This window comes from Coloeus monedula (genome assembly GCF_965178545.1).
Source record: "Coloeus monedula genome assembly, chromosome: 3".
NCBI classification, from domain to species: Eukaryota; Metazoa; Chordata; class Aves; order Passeriformes; family Corvidae; genus Coloeus; species Coloeus monedula.
The window spans coordinates 104,855,528-104,872,540 of record NC_138783.1 but is presented as its reverse complement, the minus strand read 5'-3'; the positions used below and the strand labels follow the sequence as shown (position 1 = coordinate 104,872,540).

Genomic DNA, 17,013 nt, shown 5'->3' with positions numbered 1-17,013 from the left:
TCTGATTCCTGAATATAGAAGTTGAAGTTCCAGAACTGGGATTTTTCCTAATGATGATTCTGGTTGTTTCTCATGTGTAAATTGTCCCCATGTAAAATAGATATGAAAATTACTGTAACATGTGATTTTAAACAGAAAGTATTTGTGAAATAGTTCCCTAAAGAGTTTCTGATGGGATCCCAGCAACGCTTTTTAATGTATTAATAAGGTCTGCTTAAAAGAAGTATTAAAGGCACAATATTGGCACAGTTAAATGCTAAATTGTGTATTAAGAAAAAAATCTTGCACAGTTTGGAGGTGTGACTTGACTTTGTCAGGCAGTGACTCTTGGAAGGACTAAACACATGGGGCTAAACACAGCCCCATGGTTGGTCCCTTAGCAGCTGTGGTCACTGCAGGTTGAGGCAGGAGGATTGTGGCTGGAAGTGTGGGGGCTATTGCTCTATGTGCAGCATCAAATCAGTGATGCAGAGGCTTCCATAATAACATGAACAATCAAGTAGTAAAAATAAATTATTCAGGGAAGGCTTTACAAGAACAGGAGTTGGAAAATCACTTTATAGTGAAAAATATGAAAAAAATTGGTAAGGAGCAAATTAAGTCATAACTAAGACTTAAGTCTGTAAGTAAATATATGTCCAGGATGGTTCTGTTTTGTACCTTCTTTATTCTGTTAAGACCAGTACAGGTTTAACAGGCAAAGGTAAAACCTCGGTAATGCTGGAATCAGGATTATCGGTATTTAAATTAATTTCTCCAGCAGTTACTTAAAATGGCTTAGCTATTATAAAAAGTATTAATTATTTATTGAGATTAAAATCTGTTAATCTTTTTATCTAATGTTTACCTTAAGTCAAAGTCTTAACCTCATTTTTGCAGTTTTTGGTCAGCATGTCCACAATGTTTGCTGTCCAGGAAGAACTTTCATGATTACTGGACTCATCCAAGGATTTGTTGCATGTGTCAAATTTCCCTCCCCCTGGGTTTTGATGAACTCAAGTAGGTATAGCCACATCTGTCCTAGTCACATGTGCTTCTTATTAGAAAATGGCAGCTTATTTAAAAGTCCTACTGTTTTTCTCAGTTCTAAAAGCAAAGTTACTACAGGGGTTTCTTTCTGCCCAGAAACTGTGTTGTAAAATTCTGAGGTTTTATTTAAAACAAGTGTGAGGTTAATGTTTTGTCCTTGTTCCTTTTTTATGTCTCTTACTTCATAACTTCCATCTCTGTTAGATGCAGAAGGGATTGGTACGTGGCCTTTTACTTTCTTCAACCATGAAACCTTTTGTTCCAATAGTACAGGTTTGGTGTTCTGTTTCTTGCTATATTTTGTATAGCCAAGAGTGTGCAGAGGGGAAGTTTTTTTGATCAGTATTTAGTCATCTGCCAGCTGAAATTCACTGCACTTCTGAGGAGATTTTCACCTTCATCTGGGTAATGTTCATTTCATGGGAAAGTGAACATGCAGTGAGCCTTGTTTTGCACTCGTGTCCCTTCTTGTAACAGCATGCGGATGTTGTGTGTTATCTTCAATATCCCCTTCCTGATGCAAAGGACTCAAGATAGGATAGTTATTCATCACATGTCTCACGCAATAATGACTTCAGGGATTTTCTAAATCAACTTTTTATAAAGAGAACTTTCTCAGAGATCTGTTTCTGAATTTGTTAGAAGCTTCCAGGTGGAACTCAGGTATGGTGAAGGAGCCATTTATTTTGTTTAGCCTTTAGCTGCTGTTATTCCTTTTTTGTCATCAAATAAGAACGTCTGTTTTCCACAATAACGGGCCTCAGAGTAATAAAAAAAAAATAATAATAACAATAATATATATAATATATAACAATAATAACACTTCCTTTTGAAGTGTTTCAACATGTTAAAAATAAATAGAATGTTCTTTTAAAAAGCCTTAATCTATAGGTACTTGTAGCATGTACTGCACATACCTATTTTTGCTCTTGATGTGATAAATTAAACCTGCCAGGTGTTCTGTTATTCTCTGCATAGTTAACCAGAAAGTTATTTTAATTTTTTTTTTTTTTTAACCCCACGCTATTATAATCAAATAAAATTTTCCTGCATCCTTCCAACCCCCAATCTTGTTGTGCATGCATATCTTTGTTAGGGATCTTAGTTTAGGGTATCTTGCTTTTGGTTAACTTTGTTTAGTTTAATTTCACTGATGCTGACAGCAGAGACCATGCAGTCTTTCTGCTCAGGATGGGTCCAGTTTACTTTTAGAGTCACATTCTATTTGACATTAGTGTTTGAATGTCTTAAGCTGTAAATGTTTCCCTGTAGTTTTTTTTTCTTGCCTTTCCAATTCTATGTCACTTCATGAATTTTCACCCTTTAGATATCATCTGTGTGTAGGAACAATTTAAATACACCGTTCCATTATTATTATTGCACTAAAACTTTACATTTTTTAGGTAGCTGCTGCTTTTTCCCTTTGGAGTAATTTGTACATATCATAATTTTCACTTACACTTTCAGTATATTGAAAAGTATATACTCAAATTGTTGTCATTCATCATGAAGCTGATGATCTAATTATTCTTTTAATAACTGTCATTAAGATTTAAGTGTTTAAAATATTTGTACTCATACTCCCATAGTTTTGAGTATCTAGAAAAGGAGAAATCTGTCTTCCAGGAATACCTTTCCGAAGTAAGCATTCCATAGGTGACACAGCAGTTTATTCTTTGATGTTTTGTTTAAGTTAATTCACATCTAATTCTTACACCTCTTCAAGAGTAAATTCTTGCTGAATTTCCTATTTCTGTCCCCGTATTTTGAAATTTCTTTGCCAAGCACTTGTCATCGTGCACGTTCACACTTTGCTTATGCATTTATTCAGGAAGCTGAGACTGAGAATTTTAGGTGCAGTGAGACTCCTTTGGTGTTTGGATGTGCTAATATTCCTTATTCTGAATGGCTTTGCTCTTCCTGCTACGAGTAAGAGCACAGATCTGATCCTGTGCTGTCTATTTAGATGATTTGGAGCTGTTTCCTTGTGAATTATTTTGCTGTTACTGGAGCATATATTTATTTATTTTTTAATTATATTGATCTTTAGTTGGTTGTTTCTCTGTCCTTTTTATATTAAATTTGTAGACTGAGAATGCTTCCATTTTGAGGTGCTATTTAAATACTAATGAGTGTCGCAATGGTATTGTGGATTTTATTGGTAGTTCTCCTAGATATCAGTTCAGAGCCCAGCTTAGCAGTCCTAGAGCAGCTTTTCAGCTGTTCCTGGAACATACTGCTCAGAAAAAGGTCTGCAGATAACACACATCATGTTCTGCACTGATGAGTTTATGCCATCCAGCTCTGCATGGGCCACTTCTTTAAACAGAGCAGATTTCAGGTCTCCTATTGAAAAATCAGAATTCTGAAGGGTAAATTGCAGAAGAGTCTATGTATAGATAAACTCATGGTTTTCTTTTGCTTTTCTGGGCTTTTTCATTACTACTGAGAAATATGTACCTAGTAAGACTCTGCTTCTACTTCCTTTAGGGTTTGAGGTCTGGTTTCCTTTGAACACATTATCTAATAGTTGTTCCTGTAATAAGATCTCAGAAACAAATACAAGTATTTTATGTTGCAGCAGAGTTTATTTACTCTTGAATTAAAAAGTGAAGGTAAAGGAAATTCACATAAGTTCAATTACTAGAAGCAAAATCAGTGTTTAATGTTCATTAAGTACCTAATTTTTTTTTCCAGCAACATGATTAGGCTATTATTTTTATAGCCTAATACTGATTAAATAGTTTTTCACTGCTTCCCTAGAAGGTGTGTGTCCTTTTTATTTTTTTAACTGGCAAGCATGTTTTGTATTCCAATTTGCAGCCAATTCCTTAAGAGAAAAATGAGTTGCCCTTGGTGTTGCAGAATCCCCCTTTTTTTGTTTTTTGGGTTTTTTTTGTTTGTTTGTTTTAAAGCTTTTCTTTCAGATTTCATTTGTCTGTGCAATGTGGTCCATTTGGTGTTCTTTCCTATGTATATGTATGCATTATTGTGCATAGACATATATTGTGAGCTTACTTATACTGACATAGAATAATTCTGACTTGCAGACGGTATCAGTACAGGAAATTATTCTGGAATAGTGGTGTTTTAAATTCATACCTAAACTTGTTTGTCACTTGTTTCCCTTCTATGCCAGTGTTGATTTAACACTATTACATTGTCAAGGAAACTCAGAGTAATGTTACCTTCTGTTTGTTTCCTTGTTCCTTGTATTCTGTGTTTAGTTTCACTGTAGTGGAAGCCAGTAGCAACCACTTAAAGTTGAGTAAAGTGGTTGTTTTGGGGGGTTTTTTAATGGCTTTCTGAGACAATGTAACTTTCTAGTGTGAAGAAGGCAGTGAGAGAACTGTGTGCCTAGAAGAGGAAATCTTGTCTTGAGACTTCTATTTAGACCTTGCTGCAGTATAACACTTGAGAAAGGGGAACTTTCCAAGATTATAAACAAATAAAAAGTAGGCAGTAGGGTATAGTTGTAACTGGAAGGAAGACCCCACCATTGCAACTGGTGAGTGAGTACCTGTACTTGCATGAAAGTTGTCAAGGAATGGAACAAAGGAGAGGAGGACCCAAGTATTCCAGCAGCTCATTTATTTTGAATTCATCACATGGGACAAATATTTTTACCAAGTATCAAGGAATGATCAGAAAATTCACTGCCAGATGGAACAGCTGGCTTCTCTTCCAACTGTTATCTACCATGATAGATAATTACATCTATCATCTGCTGTAATTAGTGCAGTTGGTTGAGAATAGAGATCTCTTTCTACAATGTGTAAGACTTTTATTTTAATTCAGGTAGATAGTGAGGGTTGATTACCTCTGCCTATAATTTGTGTTTCTATAAAAGACTTAGCTCTTGTATTTTTAACTGCATTTGCAGAACACTGTTCAGGTGAAAATAACAAACATTCAGCAGTTATGTCAGAAAAGGAAACTGCAAATTTGGGGGCAACCACTCATCATAAATCTTGCTCCCAAACAAGTGTTATGGGCAAACTGAAGCTTGGTATTGTTTGAGTTCCTTTTCATTTAAAACAGAGTTCTATTAGGTCTGCCTTTTATGGACTGAAGAGTATCTGAGCCCTGAGAAAATGCAAAGTCTGGGAATATTCTTTTGGTATCAGCAATGTGAAGTGGTGGTTTGGAGTTTGTTTTTTAGAGGGTGCTCAAAATAACCACTGGAAAGTTGGTTGCATAATAATTGCATTGCATTCAAAAATAATAATTTTTGTTTGTGTATAGAGAGCGAGTTAATGTATTTTCTTCTTCTTTTCTTGTTGAGTTTTGTAATGTTTTTAAAGCAATATAGAATCATAGAATAGTTTGGGTTAGAAGGGACCTTAAAGGTTGCCTGGTTCTAACCCCCCTGCCCTGGGCAGGGACACCTCCCACTAGATCAGGTTGCTCAAGGCCTTATCCAGCCTGGCCATGAACACTGCCAGCATTGGGGCATCCACAACCTCCCTGGGCAACCTGTTCCAGCATCTCACCACCTTCACAGTGAAGAATTCCTTCCATAGACCTAACCTAAATTTCCCCTCTTTCAATTTGTACCCATTACTCCCTGTCCTATCACTACAGTTCCTGATGAAGAGTCGCCCTCCAGCTTCCTTGTAGGCCCCCTTCAGATACTGGACGGTTGCTATGGGGTCTCAGTGCAAACTTCTCCAGACAGAACAGCCCCAGCTTTCTCAGCCTGTCTTCATAGGGGAGGTGCTCCAGACCCCTTATCAACTTTGTGTCCCTGTTCTGGACTTGCTCCAGCAGTTCCATGTCCTTCTTACGTCCACCTGACTGCTTTGTGTCCCTGGCTGCAGTAGATAAAAAAGATTTGAGAAAGTTCTGTTTCACATGTTTTTGACTTTCCCAAGATTGCCAGGGAGCGAATAGATAAAACAGTTAAGCAGAAATGGATCAAAGTATCTGAAGTAATCTGTACTTGGCAGTCTGTTTTGCTGAGCTATTCTATTCCTCCCTTGGGATTCTCTAAGATTCAGTGGGTGGCTTAAGTAGTATGTAATCCAACTGATCACATACTAATTTAAAAGATAAAACCGAAAATATCCACCAGCAATTTATTCCTTTGACAAGTAAAAGGAAACAATATTTATTTCAGACTCTGTGAAGACGCAGTCTGGAGTCAATGATGGTAGCATTTTCTCCTGAAAAGACGAAGAAGTTTAGATTACTAGGTGGAGTACTCAGCATGCCTGTGTGCACACACATGCAAAATTTTGCTGTCTTAAAGCAGTAACAGGCACCTAAACTTATTGGTCATCTTGGATTTGTCTTGGGTGTTCTAAAACTATTCTTAAAACTATGTTCTTCACATTAAAGTATCTTCTTTCAGTCCGTGATTTTAAAAGTTGCCAGCATGTTCTGTGCATTATTCCAAATCATGTGATGGAGTTTTTTAATGTATACAGACTTTGACACATACATGCTCAGGATTTCTTATGTGCATCTTGTTTCCAACTTTGTCTTTAATCTTTTGGAAAAAAGAATCGTCAGTCTGGGAGAAGTGTGTGTTGGAACATGCTAACCTGGGTGGACAGTTGCTATGCATTTATATACAGTACTGAAATGATCAGATGCAAAAGGATATCTTCAGCACTAGTTCATGCACATAAATTTTGCAGAATGTTTGAAAAACTTAAAAGTGAGTGCTTCAGAAACACAGTTTTAGAACTCAGACTCTACTAACCTATCACTATAACTAATTAGTGCACATTTTGGTGCATGTAGATAAAGGGAAAGACTGGAGCAAGGAAGACATACTCTTGGAGGAAAATCATAGAATATCCTGAGGTAGAAGGGACTCAGCAAGATCATTGAAGTCCAGCTCCTGGTCTTGCACAGCACCATCACCAAGAGTCACACCATGTGCCCAAGAGCGTTGCTTCTTGAACTCTATCAGGCTTTGTGCTGTGACCACTTCCCTGGGGGGGCCTGTCCCAGTGCCCAGCCACCCTCTGGGTGCAGAACATTTTCCTGATACCCAACCTAAACCTTCTCTGACACAACTTCAGGCCATTCCTTTGGGTCCTGTCACTGGATAGGTTAGAGAATACTTAAGCAAACAGCATATACCTAAATCTGTGGGCCCTGACAGGATGCACATGAGTGCTGAGGGACCTGGCAGCTGTCACTGTGAGGCCACTCTTGATTGTTTTCTAATTATCATGATGACTGTGAGAGGTGACTGAGGATTGAAGGAAAGCAAATGTCAACTCCTTTCTTCAAAAAGGGCAAGAAGGAGGATCCAGGGAACTACAGGCTGGTCAGCTAGGCCTTAATCCCCAGGAAAAGAATGGAAAAAGTAAGCATTTCTGTATACAGGAAGGACAAAAAGGTAGCTTGGGTTATTCAACATGGATTCACAATGGTGAAATGATGTTTGACCTGCCTGAAGGGAGGGTGCAAAGGGCCTTTTTCAGTTCTGCCCAGTGGCAGGACCAGAGGCAATGGGCAAAAAGGGGAATACTGGAGTTTCTGTCTGAAACACTTTATCACTGTCAGGCTGACTGAGCCCTGGCACAGGCTGCACAGGGAGGTTGTCACCATCTGTGGAGATATTCAGGTCCTGGACAACTGTCTCTGGGTGGCCCTGCTTGAGCAGGGGGTTTAGGGTTAGACAAGGTGATCTCCAGAGGTCCATTTCAGTGTCAACCAGTCTGCAATTCTGTGAAATAGGTCTAGGAGCTCCTCATTAAATAGATGAAAAGTATACTCAGATTTATTTTATTCACTATAATCCACAGAAAAAATAGAGAATGAACAAGAAGCTAAAATTGTAGATAGTATATTGCTTTCTGTATGTTAATTAACAGTCAGTTGTGTGTTAACTTACAGTAGATTGGATTGTATGTAATGCCTAGATAGAGCTACAGATAACATTAACAAGAATGCTGGTTTTTTACTTACTTGATGCTGATAAGTTCTGAAATTCTTTCCTTGTGTGGCAAGAAATGTCATTTTTCAGGGAATTTTCAAATTCAGTGCAGAAAACTCTGAATTAAGTGCAGAACACAGAAAGATAAAATTCACTGCTGCTTAGAACTTTCTGGTGACCAGTTTCTCACAGAAGGGGAAATGGTGAAGACTGGGCAGCTTTTATAGGATAGACTCTCCTTGAGAAGAAAGGCAGAGTATTTCTTCAACAGAATTTTCTCAGTGGCAGGTATGGTGCTGCCGAAGTGGGGGCAGCGAGTGTCCCTTTACGTGGAAATGTCTTGAGTCTTACGCTGTTTCCTTATGAAGGTGAGCATTAGCATTACTGCAGCATAGTGGTCCTCATTCAAGTGTTAAAAAGGACGGCTTTCCAAAGACATTTCGTCTATTTGATGCACTCTAGGTGTGTTTTAAGAGGACTAAATTCTTAAGAAGATTGGTTTCCATTAATTGGTTGTGAATCTGGAACAGAAATAGGAACCCAGTGTGGTCCCAAGAGAAAAAGCTTGGGAATTGCCGACTTTCGTCGGCTCTTCTATTGTCTGGATCCTGGTGCATCTCTAAAAATTTAAGCCACATTGTTACTGAACCAGTGTTGTCTGTCTTAATTATGCAAATAGCATTGCTAAGTGGTTTTTGCCTATATTTGGGATTGTCTAGTTCAGTGCACTGGTATTTTTCAACATATTGTGAATTTGTAAACATTTGTAAACTATTAATCTAAATTTATTCCTCTGCTTTCCTCTGCCAGGAAGAAGGAAGTATCAAAGAAATTGCAATAACTCACCATGTAAAGGAAGGACATGAGAAAGCAGACCCTTCACAGTTTGAACTTCTGAAAGTACTAGGACAAGGATCCTTTGGAAAGGTTGGTAACTGAACTCTTGTGGAGCCAATTACTCAGGAATATAGCATTGAATATTGTCAGTACAATATTTAGAACAGGTTTTGCATTAAGGCAGTGTTGCAAGTGAAAACTGCTTTCTAAATTAGTGCTAACTAGGCACTGTAATTGTGGCAGATCTTTTTAAAGCAGTAATTTTTTTTTCATCTTTGCATGATATGTGGATTTCAAAGTACAATAGAAAAAGTGGCCCAGTATGAAATAATTGGTTATTCACTGTTAAAATGGAATGTCACTTTTCTCTAACTACTCTTCCTATCTATTTGAGAGGGTGAGGGTTGAAAGGTTTTTTTGATAAGTATTCCTTGTTGCTTGCTAATGGCAGGACATCACCACTACAGAAGCTGGTTTTTGAAGCATGTTGCAATTGTAATCAACAAATTTTAGGCAATAATGGCTACTGAAGTAAATGTGATGCACCCCAGTCATGTTCATTCTGTCATAATTTGCTTAAGATGCAATGTACCTTGATATTTATCTGAACATCTGTTAAAGACTCGATATTTCTAGCATTTCATGAGTACTGAGATCTCACTAGGCATACATTTTTTATGCTTTTAGTTGTCCAAATCCAACTTGAAAGCAAAATATTAAGTTCACATGGCAAGACAGTTCACCAAGACTGAATGGAATATTTATGGCAAGACAACAGAGCCTTTATATCTGTTTTCAGCCATAATTGCAGTTCTGAATGTGATGTTATGTTAAGCTCTAGCATGTAAAAAATCTGCCTTAGATATGGGGGAAAGTTAGAAAAATAGGTCCAATTCTCTTTTGGTGGTAGTAAGTTACCATTAGTCACATTATTGTTCCAGTTAAGTTTGGAAACCTAGGTGCTTAGAAACTATGAAATTTTGTACTCATACTAGTAAGAATTCACTGAGAAACCTGATTCCAAGGGTTTGATTTAATGCAGGATCATAACCAAGTTTTTATTTGGAAATCTTCAGATCATGAGAAGTAAATCAAAGGCAAGGAAAGTAAGCTAATAAATGATCGTTTCAGCAATCACTTATTTTATTGATAATACTAAATTCACTACTACAAAGGGAGGGAGAAGGGCGAATGTGAGTTTTAAAAAAGCAAAAATAGTAAACTGTCCAGCTGACTCAAATTTCTGCAAAAATGCCAGTCTTGTCCTCAGTTGTCTTAGCCTTTATGAAAAAATTATTAATATTTTAAAAATCCATAAATCCTTTTGTTTTAATAATTTGTGAGGATGTCACTATTTCCCATTTAATTTTAAAAAAGTAAATCAGCATGCTTTTCAAGGTCTCTTGATGATGTTCTGGTAATCTCTGGGTAATGCAAGGGATGTTAACGTAAGTAAGAATTGGGCACAGAAACAGACATCAAACTGATATCATATAACATGTTTAACTTTCTCATGTACCACAATATGTATCTATACATGTACGTAGCCAGAAAACCTGTGACAGGTTTTTGTTGTTGTTGTTGGGGTTTTTTTTCATTTCTAGATTTAAAATTTGTCTCTACTGGAATTAATTTTGTGTTAAGGGTATTAAAAACAATACCAGTCAAGAAATCCCATGATACTGAAGAAGGAAATGAAACACCCTTTAATTGAGGCTGGTTATCCTTTATTAGTACATGCAACACTAGGTTACTTTTTGAAAGTTATTTTGTTATGCGTTGATTCATATAAGTTTCTGGATCAAATTTTGTTCACATATTTATTGTCATATCTGAAAATTATTTTATTAGCACATTTGCTGTGCTGTCCTATGAATTTCAGTAAGATAAAACTAGAGATTAATTTTTAAAAGCTGATTTTTGTGTTTCAGATTTGTATGAACTTCTGAAAGAATCCATTTTTTTTTTTTAACTCGCTGAGATCACTTAAGTTAAACCAAAGTTAATTTGGTAGAGTATCTTGAATAATCCTTTTAGATTATGAAATGAAGGAATAGAAGGAAAAAATTGAAAGTAGATTTGGCTTTGGAGAATCTAAAACTGTCAAATTGGGTTTTGTTGAAATCATACTGACTACTTGAATTTCACAGCAAAATACATTAATTTGACTTGGTTTTATTTTCTTTTAAGAATTCTTTCTAATTTTTAATGCAGGTCTTCCTTGTCAAAAAAATCTCAGGATCAGATGCTAGGCAGCTTTATGCAATGAAGGTATTGAAAAAGGCTACATTGAAAGGTAAGTGTTGTTTAGAGCAAGAGAAAAATAAAAAAGATAAATCAGGGACATTATACGAAAACCTACTTTTTACACAGGTGCTGCTCTACAGACTGTTGTCCAGCTTTCTTCTCTGAAACAGGAAATAGCAGAATACTCTGCTTTGTGTTGTAAACCTGGAAAGATTAAGGATTAAAAATACCGTACTGGTAGTTAGAGAGGAAAGCAGATTCCTTCCCATGCAACTTTCCTTATGTGATGGTGGGTTAATAGAGTGGTTGTGTTGCATCTGCCACCTGACTTGCTCCTGAGCTGTTACTTGAAACTTAATATCCTTCCGTTTTTCCTTTGCTGTGTGTCACCAAGGATACAGTTAATGCCTTTTGCTCAGTTTATAATTAGGTCATGATATTTTAAAGTGCATTATGTTGGCTGTTTTATTCTAGAAGTTCTAAGCACATGACTTAGTCTTTTTTTTAAAGCAGACATATACAGTACATTTGCCCCAAACTTTTGGCACATGATCTTGATATAGAATGTATCTTATAAAATCTGAAGTTAATCATCTAAGTTACTTGAGCAAAAATGAATGGTGAATTGATCTGTTTATTGGGTGCTTCTGATCTTGAATGCTGTCAGTGGCAAAATAAGTTCAAGCCTGCATGATCCCAATTCTGTCTCAGAGAATTCTGTAAGAAAAAAGAAAGAAGTTTTTTACTTTAGATCAAAATGAAAGTCGTCTTTCACATTAATATCTTAACCAGGATGAATGCTTGTTCTTTCATGCCACTGTTTAATAGTTTTGTCTATGTGAAGTTCTTCCAATTCATGACTGTATTGAAATTGAAATTATAGTTTTGGGATGGTTCCAACAGCTTGTAGTGCTTTACCTATGTTATTGATTATTATATAGAATTTCAGTTTTAACATATAGTTTCATCTCAAAATACTTACAGAACAGTGGAGGGAACAAAAACATTGGATTATCAACTTACGCTAAAATGTTGAAATTTTTTCACTTACGATCTAGTGCTGAATGTCACAGATTTTACACTTAAAACTAATTACAGAGGGTGTGTATTTGAACAGTTTCCTATATTTTGATTCCTTTGTGTTTTGTGGCACGTGTCATTCCCATTATTTACTTCCTATTTTTCTGAAATTGATTTCCACTTATTTAAGGTATGTTAATATCCTCAACAGACTTTCATTCCCCAGCCTGTTAATAGCTCAGGACTAGTCAAAGGTCACTCAGCAGTTGCTTTTTTAAGATGTTCAAAGGCTTCTCTTCATCACCTTTTGATTGCAGTTTAACCTTGTGCAAAAATTACAGTCCAGGCTGTGGTTCTGGTTTTGCCTACAGATGTCAGAGACTGATAAATACTGAAATTGTCACCATGACTTTTAATTGGGAAAGGAGACTCTTGGAGGCACTAAGAATTCAAGGATGCAAAAGGTTTAAGCAGAAAGGTGACACCATCAGGAGGATGCCACAGTTCTCAGCACTTTGTATCTGGATTATCAGATGCTTTTCATTCACTGCTTGCTTGTGATTCATGTTTTAGGAAGAACAGAGTTGCAAGCAAATTAAGGTTACTATTGAAACTTTAATATGAAATTAACTGGAATTAATTATATTTTCCATAATTGCAACTTTTTTGTATCTATAATACTATATTTTTAAATAATACAGTGTATTACTTGGTTTGTCTGTGTTTCTTTAGCTCTTTCAAATCTATTTCATAAAGACACTTTTGTGCTCTGTAATTAAAGATAAAAAGACCACACTTGAAAACACGTGTACCTGATCCACAAAACAAAATTAGAGAGAATATTTTCATAGGAATGCAGCTGTATTAGCCAGAACACATTGATGTAACTACAGTCCAACTTTTTAATGTTTAGAGCAAATCTAAGAATGTATACATATAATTTTGTTTACTGCAGAGACTAGTCTATTAATATACTCTGATGGAAGGTGTTATCTTTCAGTGCCCCTTTATGATGAGGAGAGAGAAACAGAGCCAAAACATTGCTAGAGCATCTGGCATCAAATGTATTAAGAAAAAATCAGTGCTTCCAATAGAATGCATATAGAAATTACAGTCAAACAAAAGTCAGATGTCAGGTCAAATAATGGCTGATGCTAATGCCTGAAATGAGCGCAGTTCCTCACACTTTTTTTTGCTTGGAGTTTTATAAGTCCGTACTTTCCATGTTACTGTTGCATAGCTGCAGGCACTTGGATGTCTTTCAGATTTTTTTTCTCAACTGAACCTGCCTGAAAAAAAAAATATTCTGAGTTTCAATCTTGTAATTCAGATGAACTGCTGAAACAGTTAAACTGCACAACTATCTTGTGACATTTTAATGGCTTTAGATGCAAAGGTTAACATTCAAATGTGGCGTTTGCTCTGTGTTTGAGCACTTATTTCATGAGCTTCCATTTTTAGGGATGTGTTCTGCAGGCAGATGGAAACTTGATACTTGTATTCATTCATGAAAATGTATCTATATAACTTTTTCACAAGTACCTGTATGGTTATAAGCACCTGTTTCTGGGAAAAGATAGATAAATGCCTAAACACCATTTTGCTTTTTGTCCTCTTTTTTATTTTCTGCCTTGTTATGTTTTAATATCTGAGAACTCTGGCTTGTTAACTGTACAAGGAATGCTATCAACTTCAACTTTGGATGGGACTTCACTGCTCTGGAGTGTATCCTTCGGGAAGATATAACATTTGTGAAAGGAGCAGTAACAAAATGTAGAATAGAGGGCGAGAGAAAAATGCAGCATCTTAAACCACTGAAAGCAAACTTTCACAGCTCTCCCCGTGTAGGGTTTTGAATCTTGTCTGTGTCCTGGCTGATTTGGAGCCATGGAACCATGCACTGACTGGGGTTGGCAGGAGAGTTGTGGAGAACAGCTGAAGCAGGTGCTGTGCTCAGCTGACCACCCTGCCTCTATTCCTGCATTGCTGGCATGTGATGCTTGGTTGGGTTTAATCTCTTGTGGCATAGGAGCACTTCCATGTCCCCTTCAGAGCCGCCATGGAGGGACAGCACAGGCAGCTTGAGCAGCAACTGCTTCTAATGTCTGATTTATTTCTCCATGCACATTTACTCTCAGTAAACATTCTTAAAATCAAAAAGATAATCTGATGTATACACTACATTGAATCAATATCATTTGTATTTTAAGTTCATAATAAGGGAAATGAAAAAAAAAAATTCCCTTCCAAGTTGTAAAGGACTTAATAGTGTGAGTTATTTAATGAGTTAAACCAATATAAATATCTTTATGATACTGTGATTATATTTATGCTGTTTGTTTTGCTATAACTTTAATTCTCTATGCTTTTCAATAGTTGAATGTTTTCTCTACATAGCTGTGGCAGTTTTGCTCTAATGTTTAAAAGATTAGCTAAGTATAGAGAAGACTGAAGGGTGGTTATGTTTTCTCATGTGCTTTTGTTACATTTATTTGCCTAGTGTTAGGTTTTGTCAATAGCAAAAAAGATATTTATCAGAAAAAAATGTGGAATAAATTCAGTTCTCAGCTGTGTGCAGTATAATGGCCTGCAGACAATTATAATATTACAGGACACAATGGGAAGTACATCAGGAAACATATGAGAAATACTGAGTCATAATGTAAAGTTGTGTTTTGGTTTGGTTTTTTGGGGTTTTTAGGAGTTTTTTTTATCTTGCTTGCTCATGTTCTATTGTAGTTCGAGATCGGGTTCGGACAAAAATGGAACGTGATATCCTAGTAGAAGTTAACCATCCTTTTATTGTCAAGTTACATTATGGTGAGTTACAGAAAAATTCATTTTTATAGCATGAAAATGTGTGTTTGTCAAGATAGTTCCTAATACTTGCATTGTGGTTCAGAAAATCATAGAACTTTAGTGTGTTAAGTCCCAATTGTGCAAAGACTTGCTCTGTAATAATTCTCATGCAAAATAAGCACGACTGACTTCATGCAGTGTTAAATCTTTATAGGACTAAGAGTCTGTAGCCCTTTGTGCTATTAAAAAGCAGTTACTTATTAATGACTAGCCATTATTTTCCAAAACCTCTGATCTTTTGTATGACATACACTTTTGTTTAAGTTATTTCCTACAGTTGCTTTGTTTACTCTATAGAAAATGTATGCAATGGCATTAATTCCACTTGCATCAAGATTAGTGGAAATTAGCCTTTAATAGTATGAGCAGCTGTAACAGAATACCTATGTGTAAAGGGGGAGAATATCAGTACTCTTAACATGTGCAAAAAAAAAAAAGAAAAGAGTTTCTGGTTTGTTTGGGGTTTTTTTAGTTCTTTTTTTTCTTGGGGTTTGTTTTTTCCTATAGTTAAACCTCCTGTCTCTCTCACTTTCTGATGTGGCATAAATTATATACCTTTCACTATTTTATGTGCCATTCTTTTGGAAACTAGACTAAATGTCCCTGTTAAGCTGAGTTTCTAGAGATTTTAAAAGGTGCGTTAGTTACTAGTTTGCCCTTTAAAATCTGGTTTCTTACATTAAAATCTGGAATAAAATGCTGGCTATCCTAAGTAAAGTTTATTTTTTAAGAAATTTTATTAGTGATTTGCTTTACTTTCACATAGCATGGGAATTACTTGGTCCATGGTAGAGGATCAGTTACTAAATTCATTTGAATACATTTTTCCACAAAGGAGAAAGTAAAATTAATTTTAATAATGAAAATAGTGGTGAATTATTTGGTATGTTATTTTCCTGATCATGGATAAAGTTAGGTGATTTTTTTTTTTTTTAATTTATCTTTTCAGCCTTTCAAACAGAAGGGAAGCTGTATCTTATTTTGGATTTTCTCAGGGGAGGAGACTTGTTTACACGTTTATCCAAAGAGGTACACTTTTTTATTTGAAAAATCATCCGTTGATAGAATTTGACTATAAATTGTCTGTATTAGGAGAGTTTACATTTTAAATTCTGTTTCCATTGAATAAAATCTTAATCTGTTTTTAACCAGGTATGTTTTTTGTATGGTTGGATTTTTTTGCATAGAATAGTCACTTCATGGAAGGGCTGATGGCAATTTACGTTATCTTTGAAAGAAGTCTTAGACAAGAAGTGTTTCTGTGCTGCTTTTTATACCTGGCAAAATTTTCTTCTCCTATTGCTACCATGTTTAAATATAAGACTCAGAGCCTGGATTTATACAAAGTGAATGTGTTCAAATTAACTGATTTATGTCTGGTTTAGTATCCAGAATTCAGGGGCAGATAAGATACATTATTTTTTTACCCATGAATGCAAAATTGCATTATGTATGAATATTTAAAAAGTGATAATTGTATTCCACTTCTTTTAGTAATTTTCAAAAAGTGAATATTTTGTCTCAGTCATGATGGCAATATGTCTGTGTAGATACAGGAAGTTAACAGCTTTGAAGAGTTTCATTACCTCAATTTAATTTGAATGTAATTCCTAAAATAAATGTCAACATCTAATATATCACCATATTTTTTAAAGTTTTTGTTTTCCATTACTCAAAATTTTGCAACAAGTATCTTTTAGGATAGAGATTATATCCAATGTGTATCTGGTAGTCTGGACTTGCAGTTATAGCTGCTTTCCATTTTCCTTTGCTACGACAGTATCTGGGACAGCTGGGTCACCACTGCAAAGCTATATTGTTGTTAAGAGGAGAGTAGAATGGAATTTACTTTGTGTATAGATGTATCCTTCTGTACTGACCACATAAATTACTACATTTATTTTCATGATGCCATCTGTTTCAAGTTGCCTTTTGTTGTTTGTTTTGTCACAGATAACGAGTAAGTTATTAGTGCTCTAAAATTGAGATACTTTTCTCTTGAAGTTCATAGTTCATTTTTGATTCCCAAAAAAGAATGTATATTGGCTTTCTGCTGAGGACTTTTTCATCTTGATCCACTTGCATTTTATGAAATTTAATGTGGTTACATGAGAAATATTCATTAT

At 35.7% G+C, this 17,013-nt stretch overlaps 1 protein-coding gene across 2 annotated transcripts in view; it reads left to right on the top strand.

Moving 5' to 3' along the window:
• The window catches only part of RPS6KA3 (ribosomal protein S6 kinase A3), a 76,388-nt gene that overhangs the window by 25,973 nt on the left and 33,402 nt on the right, over positions 1 to 17,013 (top strand). For both annotated transcript variants that reach the window (XM_082278333.1, XM_082278332.1), the window contains exons 3-6: positions 8,735 to 8,851; positions 10,976 to 11,057; positions 14,768 to 14,848; positions 15,837 to 15,916. In XM_082278333.1, the coding sequence (XP_082134459.1) occupies positions 8,735 to 8,851; positions 10,976 to 11,057; positions 14,768 to 14,848; positions 15,837 to 15,916 (360 nt within the window). The remainder of the gene's footprint in view (positions 1 to 8,734; positions 8,852 to 10,975; positions 11,058 to 14,767; positions 14,849 to 15,836; positions 15,917 to 17,013) is intronic.